The sequence below is a fragment of the Microtus pennsylvanicus genome, chromosome 7 (assembly GCF_037038515.1).
Source record: "Microtus pennsylvanicus isolate mMicPen1 chromosome 7, mMicPen1.hap1, whole genome shotgun sequence".
NCBI classification, from domain to species: Eukaryota; Metazoa; Chordata; class Mammalia; order Rodentia; family Cricetidae; genus Microtus; species Microtus pennsylvanicus.
Window position 1 is genome coordinate 20,727,830 of NC_134585.1, and position 25,376 is coordinate 20,753,205.

Sequence of the window (25,376 nt, forward strand, 5' to 3'; positions counted from 1 at the left end):
TCCCAGACTACCCAGCACTTGGGAGGCAGAGGCAGGTGGATCTCTGTGAGTTCAAGACCAGCCTGGTCTACAAGAGCTAGTTCCAGGACAGGCTCCAAAACCACATAGAAACCCTGTCTCGAAAAACCAAAAAAAAAAAAAAAAAAAAAAAAAAAATCCCAGACTAGCTTCACGTTCCCAGAAAAGATAGTGCCCGCCCCCCAGTCATCAGGTGGAGACTGATAAAGTTGTCCTGACTCTGGGACAGGGTGACCTTGTTCTGAAGACAAAAATAAATAAATAAATAAATAAATAAATAAATAAATAAATAAGTAAGTAAATAAGTAAATAAATAAATAATAAAAAAACAAGCTGACGAAACAGGATGGAAAAGAGTAAAGACCTTGTATCCGTGCCAACTCTTCCTGAGGGCCCTGAAGGGCTTGTAGTTTTTTTTTTTTTTGGTTTTTCAAGACAGGGTTTCTCTGTAGCTTTGGAGCCTGTCCTGGAACTCCCTTGGTAGACCAGGCTGGCCTCGAACTCACAGAGATCCGCCTGTCTCTGCCTCCCAGGTGCTGGGATTACAGGAGTGCGCCACCACTGCCCGGCTGGCTTGTAGTTTTTACCTTTAAAAAGCTAACCCCACAGAGGGACTCTAACTCCTCCCTACCTTGCTATGAGGGCAAGTGCTGGGGACGAGTTCAGTGCTAGCTAGCTTGTATTACGCTTACAATAATAGACCTTGCTTGTTGCAGTCTGGGAAAAAAAAAAGGCAGAAGTCATGCCATACAACATGGCTCACATAGGAGGTTCATTGGAAGAGGAGAGAGAAGGGGCAGAAAAGAGGATGGAGAAGGGGGCAATGAGGGGTGTGGGGAAGGTGGGCAGAGACATGGCCCTGGGGACGAAAGTGGCAGAAGAGAGAGAAGGGAGGTGGGTAAGGCCCACCTTTTAAAAGGTGATGTAGCAAATAATGTGGGGGGGGGGGTGTTGCTTTATTTTGTTGCTATTTTGGTTTCTCTGTAGCTTTGGATCCTGTCCTAGAACTTGCTCTGTAGACCAGCCGGCCTCTGCCTCCCGAGAACTGGGATTAAAGGCGTGTACCACCACTGCCCTGCTCACAGGGGGTGCTCTTAAGAGTTTGCAGCTGAGGACTATCCTGTCAGGACCCTAAGGGCAGGCCTATACAGATGCCGGAATACTAATATTGGAGTTTTGCCTGCATTTATTATGTCTGGGTGAGCATGCCAGATCCCCTGGAATTGGAGTTACAGTTGTGAGCTACCATGTGGGTGCTGGGAATTGAACTCAGGTCCTCTGGAAAAGAAGCCAGTGTTCCTAACCGCTAAGCCATCTCTCTGGCCCCTTAATTTTTAATCATTTTTCATAGTCTTTAAGACAGGGTCTGAATAGCCCTGGCTAGCCTGAACTCCATATATAGGCCAGGCTAGCCTAGATTCTCCAGCCTCTGTCCCCTTCCCCCGCAGCCCCTGTACTGGTATTAAAGATGTTTGCCACCACACCAGGCGATTGTTTCGTTTTTGAGACAGTGTGGGCTCAAATTCACTACATAGTGAAATGCCTTAAATTCCTGATCCTCTTGCCACTAACTCCCGAGTTATCGGATTAGGGGATTACACACCAGTCTCTCTGTAATTGAGCCGTGTGTAATTGAGTTCTAATGACCCAAATGGATAGAGGGGCCCAGAATTTCAGGGTAACTGAAAGTGAAGGAGCTTCGAGTTGGGGAGGAAATAAGGACTTAGAAACATTACTTAAAGATTTATTTAAATTCCAGGTGATGGTGGCTCAAGCCTTTAATCCCAGCACTTGAGAGGCAGAGGCAGGCGGATCTCTGTGAGTTCGAGATCCTGCACCCTGATCTACAAGAGGGAGTTCCAGGACAGCCAGGGCTACACAGAGAAGCCCTGTCTGTGTTTGCCAAAAGAGGGTGTCAGATCTGCAGGTGAGTCCCCCTGTGGATGGTGGGAGGCAAACACAGGGCCTTTGCAAGGGCAACAAGTGCTCTTAGTCACTGAGAGCCACTTCTCCGATTCTAGAACTAAGATTTTTACATTGAGTTTCAGCCATTTATTTTACACCTGGCCAGCTGATTTCTCACCAGAGCACTGCAAAAAACATGGCCTGTCACTTTTAAATTCCATTTTCGAGACAAGTTTTGGGTATTTCAGGCCTTTCCTGAACTTCCTATGTAGTTGGAAGATGACCTCCGGACCCCTCTCCCTAGAGCCTCATGCATGTCTGGTAGCGTGACTTGACTTTACACCTGAGCTGAATCCTCAGTCCTGGTCTTGCCACTTTAGAAATGATTAAAGATTAGATTTCGATGGTTTGCGATGGTAGTGCACACCTTTAATCCCAGCACTCGAGAGGCAGAAGCAGGTGGATCTCTAAATTGGAGACCAGCCTGCTCTACCGATCAAGTTCCAGGGCAGCCAGGGCTGCACAGAGAAAACTGTCTCGAAAAACAAAACATAAAACCCAAAACAAAAAACCCAAGTAATAATAAATTTAAAAAGGGTTCAGAAAAGACTCAACTGCTGAAGTCACAGGAGCCGGGCCCCAAATTTGACTCCTTCACAGAAGTGCGTAAGAACCAAACGCTCTCCCTCCTGTCCTCGCTCTTGCCGCCCCACCTGAGCCAAGGGATTAAATTTTACAAATGACAAAAGCGAGGTCCAGAGACCGGAGCTGGGGGCCTTAGAGCAGAGGGGCCCAGGTCCCCCGGGCTCTGGGATTAACATTCCATTGCACTAGATAAGGGAAGGTGGGAGACGGCGCAAGCTCCGGGAGAGACTACAGCGGTAAACTGAGGAAGAGCTGTCACAAAGCGCCAGGCAGGTGGGGGAACTCTTCTCAGGGAGGCCGGCCTTGACCAGTTCGGGCTGCTCGCCGCTCCGGGGCTTTTAAAAACCCCTGAGGGAGAAGCCGACAGAGGCGAAGCCAAGCAAGGTGCACGCGGGAGGCCCAGGTGGGAACTCGCGGCCCCGCCGCCAACTTGAGCCGCAGCCGAGCAAGCCGAGTCGAGCCGAGCCGAGCGAGCGGGCGGGAGGCGAGCAGAGGCCGCCGAGGGGAGCCGGGCCCTTGGGTGGGGCCGGGGAGGGCCGAGGCCGCGGGCGGCGCCCGGACACGTGACCCGGCGTGTTGTGGTCCGGCCCGCGTGGGTGGCGGGAGCGGCACGGGGGCGGAGGCGGCGAGGGGCCGGGTCACGTGACGGGGTTTAAATCTCCCGCAGCCGAGCCGCGGGGGCGCCAGTGCCGCGCGTCGAGCGGAGCAGAGGAGGCGAGGGCGGAGGGCCAGAGAGGCAGTTGGAAGATGGCGGACGAGGCGGCGCTCGCCCTTCAGGCCGGCGGCTCCCCTTCCGCGGCGGCCGCCATGGAGGCCGCGTCGCAGCCCGCCGCCGAGGAGCCGCTCCGCAAGAGGCCGCGCCGAGACGGGCCTGGCCTCGGGCGCAGCCCGGGCGAGCCGAGCGCGGCGGCGGCGGTAGCGGCGGCGGCGGGGTGTGAGGCGGAGAGCGCCGCGGCCCCGGCGGCGCTGTGGCGGGAGGCGGTAGGGGCGGCGGCGGCGGGCGCGGAGCCGGAGGCCCCGGCGACCGCCGCGGCCGGGGACGGAGACAATGGGTCGGGCCTGCGGCGGGAGCCGAGGGCTGCCGACGACTTCGACGACGACGAGGGCGAGGAGGACGACGAGGCGGCGGCGGCAGCGATCGGCTACCGAGGTGAGTGGCGCGCGCGGGGTCGGGACCGCGCAGTCGCGTCCCTCCGCGTCCCCGCCTGTGACCCGGTCCCGGGCTGGCCGGGGCCCCGAGGGTTTCTCGGGCTCGGCGGCGGCGGCGGCGGTGGCGGTGGCGGCGCAGCTCGGCCCTGGCTCGGCCGCGCGCCGCCGAGCTCGCCGGCCCTGCAGCTGAGCCGCGCGCGGACTCGCCGCTCGCCCGGGCCGCTTTGCGCTGCGCGCAGTCACCGGGCTCTCGTAGTTGTCGTTGAAGTTTTCCCTCCCTCGGATGCTTTTGACCCTAGCGCCTTTATTAAAGTTGCATTTTCCTGGCAGCTCGCTTTGGGCTGTCCCGTGGCTCGACCTTCTGCGATTGCGTTTGCAAGCTGACACCTGTATGGTGGTGTTTTTTTCTTTTTGGACCGATATCTTTTTTTGAAGTTAGAAATTTTAATAGACCAACGCTGTTTGGTGAGGCACCGTCTTAAAAATGTAAGGAAATGACTGTTCTAAAAACAATAATTTCCTGACATTGCATTTAAGCACCTAGGTATAGAAGAGTAATAGTTTTACAGTACTTATTTTTCTTCTGAAATCATGTGCTCCTAACATTTTTTTTAGTATCCTAACATATCTGATATTCTGAAACAAACCGACTTCTGTATGCCATTGACACCAAAGGTGTTGTCTATGTAATAATGTCATCTGAACTTCTTTTGCTCAGAATTTATCGGAGTCTGTCAGTATTTGTGGACCATCATGTATTTAAAAGAAAAGAACGGCGTGCTAGGGACTGGAATAGTAAATAGCCCTGGATTTCAGCTATAAAATGGGGGAACGGATAGTGTAGTGGGAAGCATGTTTTATGTTCTTTAAAGCGTAAATTTGCTGAGGCAGGAAGTTTTCTACTTTGAGGGCTACAGAAAGACTGGCTGGGGCAGGGAGGACACTGCTAAGGATTAAGGTTTTTTTTCTTTCTTTTTCTGAGACAGGGTTTCACTGTAACAGTCGTGGCTGTCCTGGAACTCATTGTAGAACCAGGCTGCCTCCCCTAGTGCTGGGATTAGAGGCATGCGCCACCTACCACTGTCGTGTTTGTGGTAATTTCTGTTTGATGCATTTCATGAAGCTGTAGGTTTTAGCCCTTGACGTGAAGCTCAGATCCTATTTTTGAAGGCATGTTTCACCTTAAGCTTTTTTTTTTTAAAAACAAAACAAAACAAAACAAAACTTTTTTTTCTTTTGAGACAGGGTTTTTCTCTGTGTAACAGCTCTGGGCATCCATTGTAATTAGGCTGGCCTTGAACTCACAGACATCGACCTGAGTGCTGAGGCTAAAGGTGTGCACCACCACTGCCCAGCCCCGTTTTTGATTTTTGAGCTAGGGTTCCACTTTAGCCCAGGCTGGTCCGGATTTCACTGTTCTGTGTAGGTTGGGTGTTCTCAGCTTCTGTGCCTCCCATGTGCTGGAATCATAGATGTAAGCTGGTTTTTGATTTTTTTTTAAAGATTTATTTATTATGCACACAGTGTTCAGCCTCCATGTATGCCCGAAGAGGGCACCAGACCTCATTACAGATGGTTGTGAGCCAGCATGTGGTTGCTGGGAATTGAACTCAGGACCTCTGGAAGAGCAGTCAGTGCTCTTAACCTCTGAGCCATCTCTCCAGCCCTGGTTTTTGATTTTTGTCTCAATAACCTGAGTCTTGTCATGTAGCTCAGACTAGCCTGAAAGTGCCAGTGACTGCAGGTGTGCACCCCGAGCCCCAGATGAAGATGGTTTTGTCAGTAGTCTTTGTTTTCTTTCACAGACAACCTGCTGTTCACTGATGAAATCATCACTAATGGCTTCCATTCCTGCGAGAGTGATGAGGACGATAGAACTTCGCATGCGAGCTCTAGTGACTGGACTCCACGGCCGAGGATAGGTATGCTTCGAACCTGTAAGCTTTGAATAAATGCCCTTTCTTTCCTCCCTTCTTTTTGAGACAAGGTGTTTTGTAGCCCAGGCTAGCAAAATTGCTCTGCAGTCTTTTGCCTCTGGAGTATACCATAACCAGTGCAGTCTTTTTCTTTCTTCCTTACACCTTTTCTTTTCTTTTCCCTTTCTTGATTTCTTTGACAGTTCCATGTACCCAAGCCATGTATCCATGGCTTTAAACTCATGGAGTCTAGGATGTAAGGATGATGTTGAACTTCCTCCCAAGTGCTAGGATTATAGGTGTGCCACACCATGTCCCTATGTCTGAGGATGTTCCTCATCCCTGATCTTTTTCTTTCATACCGCTGACCTTTTTTTTTCTCTTTTGCTCCAAATGTATCAGTATTTTAAAAATGTGTCTGCTTTCTTGTTGGGACAGGATCACTTTCTTGTAGCCTAGAACTGGCTTGAACTCACTGTATAGCCCCCATTGGCCTTCAGTTCCCGACTCCCTTGTGTTTAAATGCTGGAGATTATAGTTATGTGCCACCAACGTCTGCAGTGACTTCCCCGAAGCTATTCTTGTACCATCTTTAAATTTTCTCACCTTTATCATTTAGATTTAGCTTCTCAGGTATTGGTAAGGTTTTTTCTTGGCTTCCTGCATGCTAATTCCTGAGTTGCTTCATCTTCTACCCATTTGCCCCTTAAAATATAATCAAAATACTTAGACCTCCCAGGCAGTGGTGGCATGCACCTTTAATCCCAGCACTCAGAAGGCAGAGGCAGGCGGATCTCTGAGTTTGAGGCCAGCCTGGTCTACAAAGCAAATTCAGGACAGCCAGGGCTACACAGAGAAACCCTATCTTGAAAAACAAAACCTCAGACCTAAGCAAGCTCTTGGTCAATCAGATTTTGTTTGGGATATGACATGAAATACCTTTAAATTGCACCTTTTTTTTCTGTTTCTATTTTATTTTATTGGGGGGGGCGCTTTTGGAGACAGTTTCTCTGTAGCCTTGGTTATCCTGGAACTGTCTCAGACCAAGCTGACCTTCTAATTCACAGAGATCCACCTACCTCTGCCTCTGTCCACTACCTGGCTCTAAATTGTATTTTTAAAATAATACTAAATTAAACTTTGCATAAAAATTTTATATATTGCTAACTTATTTACTTGACAAAATAAATGAGGTTTTAATTAGAAGTAGAACTGACTGAAGCCTTTCTTCCCTTAATATAGGTCCGTATACTTTTGTTCAGCAGCATCTCATGATTGGTACTGATCCTCGAACAATTCTTAAAGATTTACTGCCAGAAACAATTCCTCCACCTGATTTGGATGATATGACACTGTGGCAGATTGTTATTAATATTCTTTCAGAACCACCAAAACGGAAAAAAAGAAAAGATGTTAATACGATTGAAGATGCTGTGAAGTTACTACAAGAATGCAAAAAGATAATAGTTTTAACTGGAGCTGGGGTATGTACTGATTTCCAAAGGGGCTATAGCACACAAACTGCCACACACCAAACACAAGCAAACAAAGCAGCTGGTGGGGGTGTAGGCCTTTAATTCCAGCACTCGGGGAGGCAGAGACAGGTAGATCTGAGGCTAGCCTGGTCTACAGGGCCACTTCAGGATAAACAAGGCTGATGTTACAATGTAAAACCCCATTGAACAAAGAAAAAAAAAGAAAAAGGAAAAAAAAAAACCAACCTTTGTCTAAATCACATCCACAGGGAAAACTAATTGTATTCTGGTGTTGAGGGGCTAGTGCACACGGAATGCTTTGGCAGGCTCACCTTCTGTCTTCCAGAACTGGGATTCTTTTTTTTTTTTTTTAAGATTTATTTATTATGTATACAACTTTGTGCCTCCATTTATAACCACATGCCAGAGGAGGGCGCCAGATCTCTTTACAGATGGTTTGGAGCCACCATGTGGTTGCTGGGAATTGAACTCAGGACCTCTGGAAGAGCAGACAGTGCTCTTAACCACTGAGCTATCTCTCCAGCCCCAGAACTGGGATTCTTAATGGTCATTTAATACCTTTTCACTTTGCTTGAAGTGCTTCTTGCTGCTAACATAATGTCTAGTATACTACACAATACAGAATTATGAGTTGGTCTTAGACCAAGTCAAATGAAAAAGGCCAAGTCTCTATAGTCTTAAACCAAGTTAAAATGAAAAAAAAAAAGGTAAGCATGTTACCTTCCCAACCGTATTTTAACCATGAATTAAGTTTCTGCTTTCTCAATGAAAACTGATTCCACTAGAGCCTCGCTATCATGCTTTCCAAAAGAATCTAATTTCTCCAAATTCCCAGGAGCTGGAGAGATAGCTTGATGCTCTTGCAGAGGACCTGGAGGCTCACAACATCTGTCACTCCAATATCAGGGGATCTGCTGATGCCTTCTTGTCCTCCTTGGGCACCTCACACAGTAGAACAAAACATTCATGCAGGTAAACTACCCATACACATAGAATTAAAAATAAACTTGACTACAGAAACTGGAGAGATGGCCTAGCCATTAAAGACAACTTGCTGCCCCTTGAAGAGAAGCTAGATTTGGTTACTAGTGACCAGATGGGAGCCCACAACTGTTCCAATTCCTGGGAACCCAACATCCATTTCTGGCCTCTGCTGGCACCAGGCACACACATAGTACACATACATTCATGCAGGCAAACACACATACAAAAATAAGATCTTTAAAAAGGGGGGGAATGATCCCTCCTACCAATTGAGCTACAAATAAACATTAAAAAAATGTCAGACTTTCCAAAGAACCCATAAGTAAATATGTTATATTCCTGAACTGGAGAGATGATTCGGAACTGAGCTCTTGCTGCTGCTAGGCGGGGACCCAGGTTCGGTTTCAGCACCCACATGACCGTTGACAACTGCATGATGTGATTCCTTCTGACCTCAGGACACAAGGTGCCCATGTGGAACACAGATATACATGCAGGTTTCCTTACAGACATAGAAAACAAAGAGTAAAGCCTGATAGCTTTTTTTGGGAGAGGGGGACCTTTTTTTTTTCCCTGTTTTTTTTTGAGACAGGGTTTCTCTATGTAGCTTTGGAGCTTGTCTTAGAATTTGCTCTGTAGACCAGGGCTGCCTTCAAACTCAGAGATCTCCTGCCTCTGTCTCCTGAGTGCTAAATTAAAGGCATGTGCTACCACTGCCTGGCAAATTACTTTCTTAGGGTATGTGGGAGACAATTGTACTATTGAACGTTGTGAATACCCAGGACCCACAGCCCCTTTATTGTAATGGTTTTTCTGTTGTGATTGTTCCAGCTAGTCTTGAAAATCTGAACCTAAACAGCCCCTCAGTCTCAGCCTCCTAAATATCTGAGACTACAGTCATGAACTTGTGTGCCCAGCTTTACAGTACAGGGTTGAAATTTTGGAATTCTAGTGTTCTTGAGGTATTAAAAGCTGGCCATATGAAAGCAGTTTCTTTGGTATTATCTGCAAGGAAGTCTTACCTACTTTTTGGTTAAAAAAAATGAGGTTGATTTACTCTAATTATATTTGCTTTAATTTGTTTAAATGCTTAAAGGTTTTTAAGGTTGGCCCGACTTAGCACCACTAAAAGCAGTATGTGGCAGATTAATTATTCTCATTAGTTTACTTGTCTCTTCTGTATTTGAGAGAATTTAGAAGGGTGGTGTTTCTGTTCCTCAAACTTAACTTTTCTTTGCATTCTTACCACCTAATTGTGTGTACTAGAGGCCCTAATTATGAAGGTAGATAATTGAATGTTGCGAATTATGTCTTGAATATTTCAGGTTTCTGTTTCCTGTGGAATACCTGACTTCAGATCAAGAGATGGTATTTATGCTCGTCTTGCCGTGGACTTCCCAGATCTCCCAGATCCTCAAGCCATGTTTGATATTGAGTATTTTAGAAAAGATCCAAGACCATTCTTCAAGTTTGCAAAGGTATCACAGTTTTTTGTTTGTCGTTCATGAGAAAGTGTTGTTCTCATGTATAGACGTCTTAAATTGACATTGGTTGCCCAGTGAAGTGAATGCTACAGTGTGGTAGGTAGAACTTTTGTTGTTTTAGGACTGATTGTAAATAATTTTTGGTCTTTTGTCTGTCTCCCCCACTCCTTTAGTGGTTTGTAGATCATAAAAAAAAAATGACCTGTTTTGACTTTGAATCTATTTTCTGAGTCATAAAGTTTATAGGACCTACTGTAGTATGGTTTGTAGTAGACAAGTTTTAACGTGTGCCTCTGTCTGAAAAACGATTTTTAGTTACCAAAGATTGAGATTACATTTTTTTGGTGAACAGATGATAGGACCCTTGTAGAGTCTTCTAGTCTTTCTAGTTCATAAGTCAGTCACTAGCTGCATATGGCTATTGAATACTTGAAATGTGTTGCTATAAGTGAGGGACATACTTAGGGATATTAGAGATTTTACTAAAAAAAAATGAACCACTAATTGCATTTATTAAATATTAAAAAAGAAATATTCAGGGATATTTGGTAAAATGTTCAGGAGTCAGGCATAGTGGTGTAATCCTGCATTCCCAGGATTCAAGAGGAGACTCTTGACTTAATGATCAGCCATGGCTACATTGTGAGACTCAGCTTCAAAAACAAAACAGCAACAAAAATTTTTATTAGGTATTTGAAATTTTCACTTGAATGTGAATTAGAAAATTGAAAATTGTATCCCTGGCTCCATATATCTGCTGTGCAGCTCTGCTGCTATAGAGTATATATATCGTCCCAAGATTTTCATCTGTCACTAGAAAATTTTGCAGTTTTTCTGCAGCTCATCTCAAATTTTCTTTATTTTTGAGGCAGTCTGTAGGCCAGGCTAGTCTTGAACTTTGCATAGCCATGGATGGTTTTTGAGCTTCCTGATCTTCCTGCCACCACCTACCACCATGCATGCCTCTTGTTAGTTCATTTTTATGGGACTTGTAAATAAATCCCAAAGGCTCTTCTGTATTAGGTAGACTTTTTTAGAGAACCCAGAAATTAAATAGGATCTTGAAAGTTTTATTTCAGAAGGGGTGGAGTGGTGAGTGGGTGATGCGCATGCCAAAGTGCAATGTGGAAAACTCACATACATGTGTGTGTGTTCTTGGAATTAATTGAACTTGGTTGACAGGATTGGCAGCAAAGCCCCTTTACTCACTGATGGCATCTCACATCTTGCGGGCCCTAAGCTGAATTGTAAAAACTGTCTTTATATGGTATATTTATAGAACTGTGAGGGAATACTCTCAGCATCCTAGGTGCTGGAATTATAGGGGTAACCACAGTTTGCAGCTAGGATGTGCTATTAGAATCTCTGATACTTAGAGATGTTGCCTTGTCTCAACAATGAGAGATATCTGATGTCCTATGAACTCAGTCAGTAGACACAGGTTCAGAAAGGTCAGCAGGTACCTAAGTTACTTTCATGTCTTACATAAGCAGAGTTGGTTAGTGTACCTCTGTTTTTCATGTAAATTCTGTTGTGAGTGGGGCACTGCATTGCCAGTAGCCACTTTTGTCACCGTCTTACAGGGTATCAAGTACAGATACATCTCTAAAATTAAGGGTTCTGTACATTTTTAAAATTACGTTTAGTTATTTTGTGTATGTGTATGTATGGGCAAACATTATTTTGCTCTTCTTCGGGGGATTATAAAGGCTGGAATTCCAGTAGGCATAGTATGAAAATGCTCTCCAATAATGTGTAACAAACCAGGGTTTAGGAGGTGGAGACAGGAGGATCTCAAGAGGTAAAAGGCCAGTTTCTGCTTAACACTTGAGTTCCAGGCCAGCCTGGGTTGCAAGTGGTAGAGCTTTAGACCCTGGATTCAAGTCCTACAAAGGACATAAATGCTAGACTGTTTTTGTTCTTAAGGTTTAATTGGGTTTATGATGCAAGTGAAGAACATAAAAGTTAGCCTTCATAGAAAGATATACATGGGGGAATCAAAGATCCTCAGTTTATGGATGATATTCTATACATAGACTCTTAAAGGCTCCAAACATGGCTAGGAAGGAAATCTGAGGAAAAGCCTTTCACAGTCAAAAATGGAAGAGATGAGACAGTGCTTGAGTGCATTCTATCTACTTAGAAAGTTTGAAGATCAGTTTCCAGCAACTTGTCTCTACAGCTGCTGGCGATCACCAGTCCCAGTATAAGCCTGTGCTGCTGGCCTCCACCTCCATGGCACCTGCACTCACTCACCCCCACCCTAGACATACGTATAATTAAAAGTTTTAAGGTAGGGGTTGGAGAGATGGCTTAGAAGTTAAGAACACTCAAGAGTTCAGACTTGTTAAGAGGGACCTGGGTTTGGTTCCTATCACTCATGTGGTGGCTCACAACCATTTATAACTCCAGCTCTCTGAGAGGGTCCAATGTCTTTCTGACATTCTTGGGGACTAGGCAAGCAATACACATACATATTACCTATAGGCACAACACTCATAAAATTTCTTTTTAGTATATAAAAAAAATAAGGGTTAGATGTGGTAGTACATACAGGTCTTTAATCTCAGTACTCTGGAGTGAGAGGCAGGTGTATCTCTGTGTTCCAGACCAGTTAGGGATACATGAAACGCTGTCTTTAATTCAGCCTTATGCATGTAAGCTATATAACGTAACATGTGAAGTATGTATAATGCTCTACAGCATTATAATGTGAAATATAAGTATAGGTTTTGCATGTTCAAGTTCAGTAGGGATTAGTTTTTAGCTTCACTAATTGAAATTCTTTCATTAGATTAGACATATCGGTGTACTCTGAAAAAATCTTGTTAGAAACATGTATAATTTTAAGTATTAGCTGACTGAGCTGTGAATTTATTTAAATGGACATATAAGTGAATATATTTATAGGATATACATTATGTTGCTCTATATACATTATGGGATGGTTATAGCTGACTAGTGACATCCAGTACTTAACATACTTTCTACTCTTACACTCAGACATTGAGTGTTAATTGTAATAATCTCTGTGTTGTACAATATATCATCTAAACATCATTCTGTCATATTGTGTCTGCTCACCAGCTTCTTCCCGTCTTACCACATCCCATTAGCTGAGAGTTAATTGGTAATGACTAGGAGTTCTCAGGTTGTTTTTACAACACATGACACTGAAATTCTACTGTATTGTCCCTAAGTCGTTTCAGTGACAGCCAAGTCCACTTAATAAATCATCTCTTTGTTATATGAGACCATATGGCAAAATGTGTAGCCCATACAGCCTAAAATATGCACTGTCACGATCTTGTCCAGAAAATCTGTTTTCTTAAAGTTAAATATCCCCTAAGAGGAAGCCAGCAAAAGGTTTTTATTGAGTAAACTCTACTGAGGTTTTCTGAATGAGTATGAGGAAGAGTCCTTACTGGAATTTTTGGTTTCTCTATGGGCCTGTGTGTGATGTTTTTGCAATGCCCAGATGTAAGTGTGCCTGTCACAAGTGGTGGCCAGAGTTGACTTTGGGTATCTTTCTCTATTACTCTCCCCACATTGTGTATGGAGGCAGGGTCTCCTGTTTCTGCATTCTGCATGCAGAGTTATATAGCAAAGGCTTACCCACTGACCCCTTCCTCCCCAGCCCTTCACTTTTTTGTGTGGTGCTAGGGATTGAGCTCTTAGCCTCCCACATGCTGAGAAAGAGCTGGGTTTTTCCCTGTAGCCCTGGGTGTCCTGCAAAATTTGTACATCAGGCTGGCCTCAAATTGGGAGGTCTTCCTGCTTCCTGCCTCTGCCTCCTGAGTGCTGGGATTAAAGGTGTACACCCCAAGTGCCCTGCAGAATGTTAGCTTTTAAAACTACATATTTTAAATTTGAACTCAGTAGAACAGTCTAACACTCATGATTGGTTTTTTTCTTTTATTAGAGGGCTAGGGGGTTCTCTGGAACTTGCTTTGTAGATAGACCAGGCCTGCCTCCTGCCTCCCAAGTGCTGATTAGAGGCATGTGCCACCATGCCTGACTTGAATGGTTTCCTTTTTGGGTTTTTTGAGATAGATTTCTGTATGTAACAGCTCTGGTTGTCCTGGAACTTGCTCTGTAGACCAGGCTGGCCTTGAATTTCCGGATATCCCCTGCCTCTGCCTCCCAAGTGCTAGGATTAGCAGATTAACAGCTGCATCCCTGCCATTGGTTTCTTACAAGGCTTTAGGATGTTCAGACCTGAGATAACCTATCTGATGTAAAGTTCTTTTAGAGTGCTATAATTTCTAGCTATCCTTTAGTTTGACCTCTGTGTGCTGGGCTTTTAGGATGTGCCGCATAATCCAGACTCAAGTTTTTTCCTGTATACGTTGGAATGGAAATCAAAAATCTTGGATTTTTGTGTAGTGGACCACAATATACATGACTTCATAGAACCTAGGTTATTGTTGAGTGTGGTGATGTACATCTTTTTAATTCTAGCACTGAGGAGGCAGAGGCAGGTGGGTCTTTGAGCTTGAGGCCAGCCTGGTCTACATAGTGAGTTCCAGGAGAGCCAGGGCTATGTAGAGACAGACCCTGTCTCCTTAAAAAAAACAAAACAAAAAAACCCAACTAAACAAACAAACAAAAACCAAACCAAAAAAAAAAAAAACAAAAATTTGCTTACTAAATTTAACTTGTGAGTTACTAAATAGGTGAAAAGTTAAGTCCTCTAATCATACAGAAATCTCAGCCTTGTTTACAGTTGCTGTGTGTTCTCCATATGTGCATACAATTTCAGGTTTTTTTTTTTTGTTTTTTTGCCTTAATAAAACCAAAAAGATTGCCGGGCGGTGGTGGCGCACGCCTTTAATCCCAGCACTTGGGAGGCAGAGGCAGGCGGATCTCTGTGAGTTCGAGGCCAGCCTGGTCTACAAGAGCTAGTTCTGGGATTGGCACCAAAGCTACAGAGAAACCCTGTCTCGAAAAAACAACAAAAACAAAAAAACAAAAAAAAAAAAACCCAAAAAGATTTACTCCCTGGTGACTAACTTGCTTTTTTCCTGTGTAATGAACTATTTTTCAGTTTAGTGCATGAGAGCCCTCTCATTCTCTCAGTGGCTAAATAATCCACTGTATGGGTATACGTTACTATACAACCAGTTTCTCTATTGATGGACATGGTTGTATTTAATTTTTGCTAACATTGTGATGAATTAGATAGAGCCTATAGTGTAAGGAAGTAGAAAGTATTGCTACTTTAAAGAAAAAAGAAACTTCCTTTGCCATAGTCACTTACTAAATAAAATTGAATAAAAACACTGTCAAGGTAGGAGGACCAAAATTGATACTTTTTCTCTGATCTTTTTGCCATGTGTATATCTGAAATCTTTGTTTTTAAAGAAGAAACAGCATTGAAGCATTATTTGGGGGTAAAAACACACACACAAAATCCAGCAAGTCAGCACTCATGAGCAGCTCTGTTCTATCCCAGTATGCCTGTGCAGTGGAAGGAAAGCAATGTTGGTAAGGAATTAACACTTCAGCTTTAAACCTCCAGCAGGTTGATAATTATGAATGATAATCCAATAGCTTTAAATAATACATTGAGAGCCTTTTTTAGTTGTGAAGTCACCATACCCTTTGATATCTGTAATTTCAGTGTAAAGTTTACCCTTTTTTTCCTTTAAAAAAATCTGAATTTACAGCCAACAAAATTCTGATGTACCTAAGGTATGTATTTCTTCTGACTTACATTATCCATTAAGATGTGTTTATGGGTCGGTCACCTTACCTTGTTCTTCAAGGGACCACGTTCACCAATGCTGAGTTTTGTATAATAACAGCCCTTTCCTAGGTGTGCCATCCATCTAAGTGCTTTAAAATGCTCACTGTGTTTATTAAAGTATTATATACATGGGGGTTATGATTAGTACTTTTGACTAAACAGAAGCAGGATATCTGTTATGCTTATTTAATTAATGGAAACCTTTCTGCCCTTTGCATTATGTAGGAAATATATCCTGGACAATTCCAGCCATCTCTGTGTCACAGATTCATAGCTTTGTCAGATAAGGAAGGAAAACTACTTCGAAACTATACTCAAAATATAGATACCTTGGAGCAGGTTGCAGGAATTCAAAGGATCATCCAGTGTCATGGTTAGTAAATGTCAACAGTGGTTTCTGTGGTGTGCTTAGATAGAAATATTGGGCACGGGAAGAAGCTCCGTAACGAGATTAAGCATTATTTGATAATCTTGAATGTACATAACTGAAAAACATACACAATAATGCAGAAATAAGGCCTGTGGTGTATGCCTAATGATAGGCAATTCAAGACCAGCTGTGACTATATAAGACAACTGGTACCTTCTAGTTGCAGAGATTTATTTAGCCCTTGCAGAGTTGTTTATCACAATACCTTTAGAGGATAAAGAATATATACGTGTATTATTTATTATGTATACAATATTCTGTTTGTGTACATGCCTGAAGGCCAGAAGAGGGCACCAGACCCCATTACATACAGATAGTTGTGAGCCACCATGTGGTTGCTGGGAATTGAACTCAAGACCTTTGGAAGAGCAGGCAATGCTCTTAACCTCTGAGCCATCCCTCCAGCCCTATACGTGTATTCTTAAATAACCCACATTATATTCCTTGTAAGACTTCAGGAAAACTCAGGCTAAAGTTTATTGTGTAAGCCACAAATATTTCTTAAAGCCAGGTATATTTTGTTTTAGGTTCTTTTGCAACAGCATCTTGCCTGATTTGTAAATACAAAGTTGATTGTGAAGCTGTTCGTGGAGATATTTTTAATCAGGTAATTTAATTCATCTGCTCATTTTAGGAATTGTGTAAACTTGATGTTTCTACCTTCATCTTTTCTCCCCTTCTGTAAAAAGCATGTGCTATAAAGAAGGAACGCTGGAAATTCTGATAAATTATGTTTTCTACCTTAAGTAGCAAATCCTTGTATGGTGAAGGTGTTAGAGCACACTAAGGAGGTGGGGGGGGGGGGTGCGCGTACACGCGTGCATGCTTGCAAGTTAACCTGAGTGTGTGTGTGCATATGTGCACACTTGCCAAGTTAACCTGAACTAAGAGTCATTTAAAAAAAGAAAAAGAAAAAGTTGAGCCAGTTGGTGGCACATTCCTTTAATCCCAGCACTTGGGAGGCAGAGTCTCTGTGAATTCAAGGCCAGCCTGGTGTAAAGAGGGTTTCAGGGCAGCCAGTACTATTACACAGAGAAATCCTGTTTCAGAGAAACAGAAGTTGGAATGTTGCTTGGTTGGTAGAATGCCTGTTTAACATTCAGAGTCCTGAGTTTTCTCTCCAGCACCAGCAATATGGTTAATCCCAGCACATTGGTGGCTGGAGAATAAGAAGCTGAGGGTCATGCTCAGCTACAAATAAGTGATACAAACAAGTGATAGTGAAGTATTTACTACACGAAAGCAAGCGGGTGGTGGTGGTGCAGACCTTTAATCCCAGCACTTGGGAGGCAGAGGCAGTTGGATCTCTGAGTTCGAGGCCAGCTTGGTCTACAAGAGCTAGTTCCAGGACAGGCTCCAAAGCTACAGACAAACCCTGTCTCAAAAAAAAAAAAAAAGACAAACATATAAACAAAAAATATAGCAACATACATCCAGAAATAGCCGCACAATTAATTATGTATATTGGAATGGAGTCACTTTCACAAACATTTTTAAAGGTCAAGTTTTTTTGTTTCCATTTTTTTTTCTTTTGCTCGCTTTTTGCATGCTTAATATTTTGTGTGCACACAGGTGTGCATGAGGAAATGACAGCACTTGTGTGGAGGTGAATAGTAAAAGAGATCAAGGTGTTGGGGTCAGAAGATCAATGGGGAGGGGAGGTGTCAGTCCTCAATCTACCATGTGGACTCTGGGAGTTGAACTCAGATTGGTGGCTTGGCAGGAATTGTCTCCACCTGCTGAGCTGTCACCTAGCTTCACAATAGGCTCTGTCAAATTTATTTCTGCTCAGCTTTTATGTTTCCTGGGAATATATTATTGACTGCTTCTAACTTGGGCTCCCTTCACTACTACTGCAGGTAGTTCCTCGGTGTCCCAGGTGCCCAGCCGATGAGCCACTTGCTATTATGAAGCCAGAGATTGTCTTCTTTGGTGAAAATTTACCAGAACAGTTTCATAGAGCCATGAAGTATGACAAAGATGAAGTTGACCTCCTCATTGTTATTGGGTCTTCTCTGAAAGTAAGACCAGTAGCATTAATTCCAAGTAAGTTGGTTTAGGGGAACAGTTCTGCATGCCCTGTGTTGTGGATTTGTATAAGAGGTGATTTTACTGTTTCTATTTAGAGAATAGTTGAAGGTCCAAGCTTTACTTTAAAAAAAAAAACTTATTTGTGTATATGAATATTTTGTTTACATGCATGTATGTGCACCATTTGGATTCTCTAGAACTGGGGTTACAGATGGTTGTAAGCTATCTTGTGGGGGAATCTGACAACCCCATTTGACCAAAGTGGTCACAAGTACTCAGATTGGGCACTTACATACCGGTAGATACCACCCCCTTCTTTGAGACAAGATCTCACTATAGCCTGACTATATTCACTATATTCAGACCAGGCTGGCCTCATACTTAAAGAGATATGTCTGCCCAGTCTTCTGAGTGCTGGGATCAAAGGCATGTGCTACCATTCCCAGCTAGTAAATCTTTGGTAGTTAGGAATGATGACACATACTTGTAAGCCATGTCGTGGTGGCGTCAGGAGTTCAAAGAATAGCGTCTGCCACATAGCAAATTTGAGGCCACCTGGGTTAGATGAAAAAATAAAAGTTCATTTGCTTATGCCCAGGAGCTAGGCATAGCAGCTAACACCTTTAACCCCAAGAGGCAGATCTCCGAGTTTAAGATCATCCTGGTCTATATACAGTGTTCCAGGACAGCCAGGGTGACACAAGGAGACCGTCTTAATACGCCTTCCCTGCCCCCCCCCCAAAAAAAATCTTATGTCCAGTTCAAGTTTGCCATTCTTGAATTACTCTTTCATGTTTCTGTTGCCACCTCCACTGTGTGAAGCAGCTATGTGCCCTTTCATAGCAAGGGGATATGAGATTCTCTGAGCCTTCCAAACACCTAAAGCCACATGTTGTGATAGATTGTCATCTTCATAATTCAAAGGAGTTTTGTTATTTAAAAGTTTAAGCTTTCTGAGCTGAGCTCTCTGAGGCTGGGACACAGGATTGCCATGTGTTTAAATTCAGAGAATATGGGAGAAATTTATGTCGCTTCCCTCATCCCCTCCATTTTTTATGGCTGAGACAGAATCTCACTGGGTTTTTGGCTGCTGTCTTGGTGGGATTAAAGGGTTGTGCTACCATGCCCACCTATATTGTGGTTATAATTGCTTTTTCTTCCTTTTTCTAACCCCCTTTTTCCATCCTGTTTTTAGGTTCCATACCCCATGAAGTGCCTCAAATATTAATAAATAGGGAACCTTTGCCTCATCTGCATTTTGATGTAGAGCTTCTTGGAGACTGTGATGTCATAATTAATGAGTTGTGTCATAGGTTAGGTGGTGAATATGCCAAACTTTGTTGTAACCCTGTAAAGCTTTCAGAAATTACTGAAAAACCTCCACGAACACACAAGGAATTGGTTCATTTATTAGAGTTGCCACCAACACCTCTTCATATTTCTGAAGCCTCAAGTTCACCTGAAAGAACTATACCACAGGATTCTCCTGTGATTACTACACTTGTAGACCAAGCAACAAAGAACAAAGTTGACGATTTAGAAGTATCTGAATCAAAAAGTTGTATGGAAGAAAAGTCACAAGAAGTACAAGCTTGTAGGAATGTTGAGAGCATTAATGTAGAAAACCCAGATTTCAAGGCTGTTGGTTCCAGTACCGAAGAGAAAAATGAAAGAACTTCAGTTGCAGAAGCTGTGAGAAAGTGTTGGCCCAATAGACTTGCAAAGGAGCAGATTAGTAAGCGTCTTGATGGTAAGGAATGCTGTTTGTTGAACCATTTCAAGTATTGTGATCCAAGAAAGAGGATTCCCAATGTCAAGAGAAAAATTTAGTGCTGTGTGTGTTGAGTTAGAGAAAGGCAATACTGTGATACAGGGCTTCAGATGGCTAGGCAAGTGATCTCCTAAGTGAGCTATAACCTCAGCTCTAGGAGTGGGTCTTAAAATATATTGCTGTGCTGTTTTAAGTGGTAGAAATGACTTAACAAGATGGATGGCTCACCAGGTAAAGACATGCTGTGCTTCCCTACCTCCCCAGTAGGGGATAGGGCCTCATACTTTGGAGAGCAAGCTGGCCTTTAAATGTATCCAAACCATAGCTGTCTAGACAACAGCAGAGCACTATAATATAAAATCTGTTTTCCATCCCCTATAGAAATAAAACATCATCAGACTTTTTATATATAGCCCCGGCTGTATCCAGAGATACAGAGATCCGCTTTTCTGCTGGGATTAAAGGTGTTGTGATAGCCGGGCGGTGGTGGCGCACGCCTTTAATCCCAGCACTCAGGAGGTAGAGGCAGGCGGATCTCTCTGAGTTCGAGACCAGCCTGGTCTACAGAGCAAGTTCCAGGACAGGCTCCAAAACCACAAGAGAAACCCTGTCTCGAAAAACCAAAAAAAAAAAAAAGGTGTTGTGATATAAAAAAAGGTGCTTTGACATAAAAAAAAGTTTATAGTTCCTCTAAAGTTCCCTAGAATTGTGGCCATAAACTGTCACAGCCCAGGGTAAGAAATTTTAGATATTAATGGTGAACTTCTTGCTTCATCTCTCTAGTACTAGGATCATAAATATGTGCCACCATACCTGTAATGTTAACTCAAATTTTAGTGGAATAGAATAAATCTTTAAATTCTGGGGCACTCTATTGTCTACTGTCTGTATACTTGTAAAAACAGGTGGTAAGGTGTTTTAATATTTCTGAAGCAGAAGACCCTGATAACAGAGCCCAACTTTTAAGCAGTAATTCATCCTCGTTCCAGGTAAACATGAACACTTATGTTTAGAAATGTTGCTATAAAAGGTGGTTTAGGTATGCTACATAACTCCCCCTCCCCTGAAGTCTGGACATACCTCTGGGAAGTGTAACTTGCCTGTATCATATATACATCTTTGCCTCTGGAGCAGTCTTTTATCATACTGTTTTGTAGTCTGCAAGGTAAAAGCTATTTTTGTTTCTGATCACCTTGACTAATTAACATGTAAGCCAGGCATGGTTACATACCTTTATAAATCCCCTGGACTTAACAAAACCACAACCTAGAAAGTTTGTGAGCCTTCCAAGATATACCGAATGGACACTTGTAGAATGGTTCTCCTGCCTAAACAACTGAAAATAACATTTCTTACCACTCTATTTCAGGTAATCAGTACCTTTTTGTACCACCAAATCGTTACATATTCCATGGTGCGGAGGTGTACTCAGACTCTGAAGATGATGTCTTATCCTCTAGTTCCTGTGGCAGTAACAGTGACAGTGGCACGTGCCAGAGCCCTAGTTTAGAAGAACCCATGGAAGATGAAAGTGAGATTGAAGAGTTCTACAATGGTTTGGAAGATGATCCTGATAGACCTGACGGTGCTGATGGAGGGGATCAGGAGGGAGTTAATGAAGCTGAAGCCATGCGACAGGAAGTGGCAGGTGTGGACTATCCATCAGACAAATCATAACGTTATCACAGCTGTCCAGGTACAGGAACTGCTCCACCAGCATTGGGAACTTCAGCATGTCAAAATGAATGTTTACTTGCGAACTTAAACAAGGAAATCAGAAAGATGTAATATTTATAGACTGGAAAATAGATTGTCTTCTCATTTTTAAAGTTCCATCATATTTCTGTACTTGTACATTCAACACTAACCTTTTTTAAAGGTACCTAGGTATCTTTAATTAGCTGTTAGTTGACTTCAATTTCCTTTAAAGGTTTCATTTGTATGATACATCCATATGTATATATAATTTTGTTTTTGCCTAATGATTTTCAACATTTTAAAGTTTTCAAAAAGCCATTGGAATGTTAATTAATGTAAAGGGAACAGCTTATCTAGACCAAAGAATGGTATTTCACACTTTTTGTTTGTAACATTGAATAGTTTTGAAATCCTCAATTTCTGTTCTGCTGAATTTTATTTTTAGCAGTTACCTTTTGAAACACTGGCATTTTCAAAAACTGTGGCAGCTAACTTTTTTAAATCACTGATGACTTTACAATGTGAGAAGGAAGTCAGCATGTGTGGGGAGCACTCAAAACCTGCTCAGTTTGAAGTGTATTTACTTCTTAAGATGGCATGTACTTGCTGCAGTCAGCTGACTAACCTGATAAATGATTTGAAAATGTTTCAGTTGCTCTAGAAACAATAGTCCTGTCTATAGGTCCCCTTAGCTTAACCTATCACTGTGGTAGAGCCTGCATCTATTGTCACCACAAGTACTAAACTGCCAAGATGTGCATATGCAAAGCCTTTCTGAACCTAATAATGGTACTTCTACTGGGGAAGAGTGTAATATTTTGGACTGCTGTTTTTCCACTAATGAGAAAGCTACAGGTCTCTTAATTAAAGTTCCAAAGTAATAAATTGTAACTTAGCCAGAAAGTACATTGTTTCCTATTGAGGATTTGGTGTAATGTATCCCAAAGTGTGAGCCTTGTATTATGAATAGTCAATGAAACTAGTTCTTATTTATTTAAAAGCTTAGCTTGCCTTAAAACTAGGATCAGTTTTCTGAACTGCAGAAGCTTTTAGCCTTTCAAACAGTTCACACCTCAAATTACAGTCAGTATTTATTTTACAGACTTCTTTGGAACATTACTCACAAATTTAAATATTCAATGTTGGTTTAGTATTTATTACCAAAAAAAAAAGTTTTGAAATATAGCTGTTCTTTATGCGTAAAATACCCAGCGAGGACCGTTACTGCCAGAGAAGAAGACTAATTAATAAAAGTGGCTCATTTCCCTACCCAAAAGAGATTTCAATCTGAATTTGGCTTACACTAAAGAATGCAGTATATTTAGTTTCCATTTGCATGATGTGTTTGTGCTATAGACAATATTTTAAATTGAAAAATTTGTTTTAAATTATTTTTACAGTGAAGACTGTTTTCAGCTCTTTTTATATTGTACATAGACTTTTATGTAATCTGGCATATGTTTTGTAGACTGTTTAATGACTGGATTATCTTCCTCAAACTTTTGAAATACAAAAGCAGTGTTTTATACTTGTATCTTGTTTTAAAGTCTCATATTAAATTGGTCATTTGGCTCCACCCCCCCCCCACCCATTAACTTGCCAGCCCAATAAGGTTCACTCGTGTTGGGGTCTTCTGGTGTCTGATCCCAGAATGCCTTCTACCTCTAACACCAACTTACTGTTGAGAACGAATCTCAATGACATAAATGTGGAATGAAAGCACTAAAGGGCACTGTGTATCATCACCAAGTGATAACATGGTTTTCCCTCCTGCCTTAATCTGGAAATCAAATTAGATGATCATAGAAATAGCCAGAGCCTCACCTTGTGGCACAGAGCCAAAAATGTGAGCAAGCAATGAACTCTGCCAGGTGTGTGGTGGGCATGCCTGAGACAATAGGGTCACGGAACGACCGCTGAGACTACAGTAGGTGAGAAAGGCAACAAAAGTGCCACCATGCTAGGCTTCAGTATACTATAGGAGTGGTAACTGAAGGAAGACGGCATTTACCTGTGAGATGTCCTTATTACAGGAAAGACATCCAGGGCCCATCTAAGCATTTTGTTTTATTTTATTTCATTTTATTTTGGTTTTTCGAGACAGGGTTTCTCTGTGGTTTTGGAGCCTGTCCTGGAACTAGCTCTTGTAGACCAGGCTGGCCTCGAACTCACAGAGATCCGCCTGCCTCTGCCTCCAGAGTGCTGGATTAAAGGCGTGCGCCACCACCGCCCGGCTCCATCTAAGCATTTTAAAGTCCCATTTAGTGAATAGCTTGAACAGCCTTGACAATTCAGAATACTTACATCAGCAGCTCAGTGCGTTTACATATTCCTTAGCACCAACCAACATTGGGGCTTGTGACTTCAATGCCTGCTTCTAGCCTCTCATTCATAGTGCACAGAAAAGATATACAAACCTCCCTGAGTTTGAATCCGATGAGAACCACTGGAAGTTGAAATAGTAAGCTTTTTAAGTTGAAAAGAATATTTGCATTGTAGCTAACAGAGTTACATATTTAACTCTTCCACAGTTTATTAACAAGCTCACCTTTAATTAAGACTTTCTAAAGCACCGAGAATTTAACAAATACTACAGCATCAGTTCCAAAGTGGCCACTGGTTCTCTTTCTGGCAACTTTGATTGTCAACAGGCTGTATATCTCAGGACTCAGGAAGGAGGAAAGAACTTCAAGTTAATTTATGTCTGCACGGACATTTAATGTAGTAAAGATGTTTCCACCATGCTTTTATGGAGGCAGATAATTTTTAACCCTTAAAATTGAGCTCAGTTCAATTACAGCCACAGAAACTACTGGTATCTGAATGTCACCATTTTATTACAAAACTTTTATTTACAAAATGGAAAAATAATCAAATAACTAAAGGCAGGCCATAGTTAGGTTTTTACCCAGTGATTGAAGAAACATTAAGCAACAGTTCCATGCACTCACACATCAGGTCATTTCTGAAATATGCAAACTCTTAAAATTCCTGTTAGTAAAACTTTAATGTATTCACAATACTGTATGAGGACAGGGACAATTCATGGTTATGTACAGTTTAGTATTAAGAGTTGCTCAATTTTTCTTTAATATTTGGCTTTCATCAATACAGTAGTGAACAATTTGCAAGTGAGAATTACAAGTACTTCTCACTTTGCTGAAATTCACAAGAAAAACACAAGTGGTTTGATGCCTTTGCACTAAACAGAACAAAACTCCAAGGTTATATTAAACTGAAGCCTTCATTGTGATCAATAGCTTGGATCAATTTAGATCGTAGAGTTTCTTTTTCTGTATATTTTGGTAGATCTAAAAGATTAAAACAGGTATGGGAAACCGGAAGATAGCTCTCACCACCTCCTGTTGACTGGATGACTAGTTTCAGACTCTTCATGCCAAGAATGGGAATGCGATCACTACCTGTCAAAAATACTGCCAAGAAAGATGATTTAGACAACAGTTCAGTGGCCACAGCCTAGCTCTGCATGAACATCACCTACTGTCTTAAAAGTGCTCAATAAATACTTGAAGAATGTTGGTATTGACAAGCATTTAGAAGTCATTTAGAGAACTGGTTAAACTAGTTTTTTGTGTGTGTGTAAGTCAAAACTTTTAGAAGTTCTCTCCTGCCACACGGGTGCTGGGTTCTGGAGTCAGGTGTTAATGCTAAGCTTTGTTTACTGTTGCTTTTTACTTTGAAACAGGATCTTGGCAACTGCCCAGACTTCAACCCTATTTTCCAGAAGACCTTGGAACTTGAGCTCCTGCCCATGTCTTCTGAATAGCCAGGGACTTTGCAAAAGCAGTGCACACTCTTAACTGATAAGTGAACACTCCTGAGAGTGGGGAGACCTTCAACAGAGGAATGCCCTAGAACATTTTATACAAGGTAACAAATAGGAAAAGAAATTAAGCCATGCCCTACAGCACAGAATTCAAGTTAGGTTCCGAATCTCAATCACCTGTAACAACAGTTCCAGGGGATCAGACACAATTCTTGCCTCTGAGGACAACATACATAACACAGATTCAACATACATATAAATAAAAATCTTAAAAAGCAAAAACTAATTTTTAAAAACTGGGCTAATATTTACA

The 25,376-nt window shown here is 42.3% G+C and overlaps 2 protein-coding genes across 13 annotated transcripts in view; one reads left to right on the forward strand and one right to left on the reverse strand.

Annotated features, from left to right (window-relative positions):
- Window positions 1–3,225: 3,225 nt before the first annotated feature.
- On the forward strand, window positions 3,226–25,089 carry Sirt1 (sirtuin 1). Of its 3 annotated transcripts, XM_075980095.1 has the most exons (10): window positions 3,226–3,718; window positions 5,523–5,639; window positions 6,876–7,117; window positions 9,439–9,591; window positions 15,572–15,719; window positions 16,304–16,383; window positions 17,636–17,822; window positions 19,003–19,557; window positions 20,948–21,274; window positions 24,983–25,089. In XM_075980095.1, the coding sequence occupies exons 1-9, from the start codon at window positions 3,316–3,318 to the stop codon at window positions 21,253–21,255; spliced, it is 2,193 nt and encodes a 730-aa protein (XP_075836210.1). In that variant the 5' UTR covers window positions 3,226–3,315; the 3' UTR covers window positions 21,256–21,274; window positions 24,983–25,089. The 3 variants fall into 3 exon arrangements, with proteins under 3 accessions (XP_075836210.1, XP_075836209.1, XP_075836211.1); XM_075980094.1 differs by lacking the exon at window positions 24,983–25,089 and having other exon boundaries at window positions 20,948–22,810; XM_075980096.1 differs by lacking the exon at window positions 24,983–25,089 and having other exon boundaries at window positions 7,017–7,117; window positions 20,948–22,810.
- Window positions 24,090–25,376, reverse strand: part of Herc4 (HECT and RLD domain containing E3 ubiquitin protein ligase 4) — a 75,162-nt gene continuing 73,875 nt past the window's right edge. For 9 of the 10 annotated variants that reach the window (XR_012911334.1, XR_012911333.1, XM_075980087.1 and 6 more), the window contains one exon: window positions 24,090–24,710. Coding sequence is in view for 8 of the 10 variants with exons in the window: in XM_075980087.1 (XP_075836202.1) it covers window positions 24,502–24,710 (209 nt within the window). In the remaining 2 variants the exon portion in view is untranslated. The remainder of the gene's footprint in view (window positions 24,711–25,376) is intronic. The other variant, XM_075980093.1, reaches the window with a different exon arrangement.